The sequence below is a fragment of the Gadus chalcogrammus genome, chromosome 6, assembly GCF_026213295.1.
Source record: "Gadus chalcogrammus isolate NIFS_2021 chromosome 6, NIFS_Gcha_1.0, whole genome shotgun sequence".
In the NCBI taxonomy this organism is placed as follows: Eukaryota; Metazoa; Chordata; class Actinopteri; order Gadiformes; family Gadidae; genus Gadus; species Gadus chalcogrammus.
This window is the reverse complement of record NC_079417.1, coordinates 6,192,298-6,195,560: the sequence shown is the minus strand read 5'-3', so window position 1 is coordinate 6,195,560 and position 3,263 is coordinate 6,192,298. Positions and strand designations below refer to the sequence as shown.

At 47.5% G+C, this 3,263-nt stretch overlaps 1 protein-coding gene across 3 annotated transcripts in view; it reads right to left on the bottom strand.

Moving 5' to 3' along the window:
- Positions 1-1,107: 1,107 nt before the first annotated feature.
- Positions 1,108-3,263, bottom strand: part of LOC130383735 (nuclear receptor subfamily 5 group A member 2-like) — a 10,798-nt gene continuing 8,642 nt past the window's right edge. For all 3 annotated transcript variants that reach the window (XM_056591493.1, XM_056591494.1, XM_056591495.1), the window contains one exon: positions 1,108-1,361. In XM_056591493.1, coding sequence (XP_056447468.1) covers positions 1,108-1,361 — 254 coding nt within the window. The remainder of the gene's footprint in view (positions 1,362-3,263) is intronic.

Sequence of the window (3,263 nt, the reverse complement as noted above, 5' to 3'; positions counted from 1 at the left end):
ACTATTATTTTTAACTGGAACTTATAGACTATATCTTTGATATTATGTTTTGTTTCTTGGTGACGGATAGGCAGAAGTGCAGAAATATGAGTGGTGCACAGTTTAGTTTGTCCCTCCCCATGAACGTCCGGTATAAGGCCTGCTATCTTCTGCCCTTAATATAATAATTCCATCTCACATATCTCTTGTCATTGATATATTCTGAATTTACAATTAGGATTTGAATGTGGTTCTTCAATCAGATCTTAAGCTTACGTTTCTACACCGTATCCAAAGGTTGACGTACGAAAGGTTCGGTTCAGTTTGAGCCTGTAGGCCTGTAACAATCTGCTTGGAGGAACCAGGCTTTAGAAAGCAATCAAATGTGAGGAAACACAAAGATCAAATGCTGTCTCAGTGGTCTCATGCTGGAAGGTAGAACACAGACACAGCTTGTTGGCGTGAAAAGACATGAAGACATCGTGAATCGGAGACTCTTCACTACAACAAGCTTCAAATGTAAGACCTGCCTTCTTCCTTCCGTCCTTCTTTATTTAAAATTGTAACCCTCGTAGAAATATGATTTTAACAGACGAAATCTGTAATTAGGCACTTTCCAATCCAGATACATTCACTCCATAGAACTAAGACCTGTTCTGGTATCATGTGTTCACTATGCGCTAACGGAGGTTAGCGTTCTTAACATCTGCTGAGCTTCAGACATCAGTGGGGGTTTCGAGGCAAGCGCCTTTGCTTGGACACAACAGCGAAAGAGGCCGTTTATATACAGGTTTGATTGGGGCCTCTTAAGACAGAAGTTAAGCTTCACAGAGTGAGAGTTTATAGAAGCACAACTTGCGAGCTGCTGGACAGAGCGTTGTGGATCTGGAGTCCAGCAGCCGAGCCACGACAAACGTGACAACCTGTACAAATAATTAAGATCCTGCTTCCATTGAAACGATACACACACTCTCTCTCGCTCACCCGCTCTCTCTTTCCTTCTCCCTCAACTCCAACCCAACACACACACACACACACACACACACTCACACACACATACAGTCAGGTCAGGCGCCCGGAGCAGCCCTGCACGCCGCCCCCCCCCCCCCCCCCCCCCCCCCCCCCCCCTCACGCGCAGGCCTGCTTGGCGTGGAGCATCTCGATGAGCAGGTTGTTACAGGGCACCTCCCCGCTGAGGTGCATGTAGCACAGGTAGTCCTCTGCCCCCGCGCTCAGCGCACGCAGCTCCGGGAGCCGCAGGACCAGCTGGCCAAACTTCTCCTGGAACTGGGGGTAGGCGGACAGGGTGTACTCCAGCAAGGCCCCGTTCACCTGCTCCTGGACCCCCTCCACGAAGGCCTGGTTCTCCAGCAGCTTCACGTCTGGGCAGGGGAAGGGGAAGGAGAGGGTTAACGTTTTATACGGAGTGCAGAGCTGCACGACAAGGGGTTTGATGACGGGAAGGACTCGACAAAAGTAAGGAATGAAACGTTGAAAAGTTCGGAGTACCGATGGTAACACACTACGATTCCACAAGATGGATGTGGCAACGTGTGTGTGTGCACGTGTGTTTTGGAGGGAGGAGGTGTGTTGGGTGATGTGGTTTTGTTGGTGTGCGTGTGGACGAAGGGGTGTGTTTTTGTTTGTGTTTATGTGTGTGTGTGTGTGTGTGTGTGTGTGTGTGTGTGTGTGTGTGTGTGTGTGTGTGTGTGTGTGTGTGTGTGTGTGTGTGTGTGTGTGTGTGTGTGTGTGTTTGTGTGTGGTGGTTGTGTGTGGGTATAGGAGAGTGTGAATAGGATTATGTGATTGTGGTATAGCTGTTTGTGTGTGTGTGTGTGTGTGTGTGTGTGTGTGTGTGTGTGTGTGTGTGTGTGTGTGTGTGTGTGTTTGTGTGTGTGTCTGTGTGTGTGTGTGTGTGTGTGTGTGTGTGTGTGTGTGTGTGTGTGCGTGTGCGTGTGCGTGTGCGTGTGTGTGTGTGTGTGTGTGTCGAAGTTGAAGGTTTGTGCTTAGATGTGTGGATCTGATTGTGTGCGTTTTTTGAAGATGTAGGTGTGTCAATCGTGTTTTTTATTGTGTGTGGGTTTATTGCTGGGTGGGTGTTTGGGTGCGTGTGGTGTAGGTGGGTGGTTTTGTCACACATTTCCTTTTGTACAAACTTGAGTCTTCCTTCTAGGTAAACATACACTGAGGCTGAAAATAGGCAGGCGTTTTCTCAGCTGAGCCCATTCCGGGGACCATTCATTCTGTAATTAATTGTTTTGAGTCTGTGTTCTGAAACATCTTTTCAGACTGCCTAAGGGCAATTAAATTACCCCCGACAAACCTGACTCTGCAGATGAAGTGGAGCGCCGGAGCCAAGAAGCCGACGGCAGAGACAGCAAATATTTTCCGCCTGCGACAAGTGCTCCGCTTATTCAAAGGCTCTTTGTTCCCTGCCTCACTGCCTCGCTAAACCTCATCTCCTCTGGGAATCTGGGCCAGCGACGTCTATGCTGGCTCCATATGCACACGCCACTACATGAATGTGTTTTCAGACATGGAGTGATAGACCCTTTCCATTACGCCTTCCTTTGAACGCAATTAGCGGACAACGGCAGAGGATGTCTTTGTTAATCGTGCCTTTTATCAAACCCCCCCCCCTCCCCAAAATGTATTAAATCATCCCATGTAAGATGAAAGGACCAGTTAAGCAAACACTTCTAACCTTTGGTATATATCGGAGAAGATAATCTGCGATTGTGAATGTCTCCATTAAAATATTTGGACGGCTATTCACAGCCTGCCCGTGACTCTCATCTTCTCACTGATCATTAGCTTATTCTCCCTTCCTAGCACCATGAATTTGTAGGGTTCAAATAGAGACATGAATAGATGGTAGTGCGAGCAGACAAACGTGTAGGGGTTTGGACAGCATATGGCTGAGGATGAACCCCAGCATACAGGCATATAAGACACGTATAGATGCCGATAATACAACATGCGTTGCTTTGGATGGCCTATTTGCAAGAGATGTTGTTGTTGTACGTTCAGTTGTATCCTACATGGTGTGTAGGTTGTGAAAGGTCTATAGGGTGTGTTTGGTGTGTATGGAGGTTGTTTTAAGGATGTGTATCGTGTGTAGGGTGTGTGTAGGTTGTGGAGGGAGTGTAGGGTGTGTGTAGGTTTTGTATGTTATGTAAGGTGTGTAGGTCGGGTATGATATGTAAGGTTTGTAGCCTGTGTATGTTCTGTCAAGTGTGGAGGTTGTGTGTGTTCTGTAAAGTGTGTAGGTTGCGTATGTCATG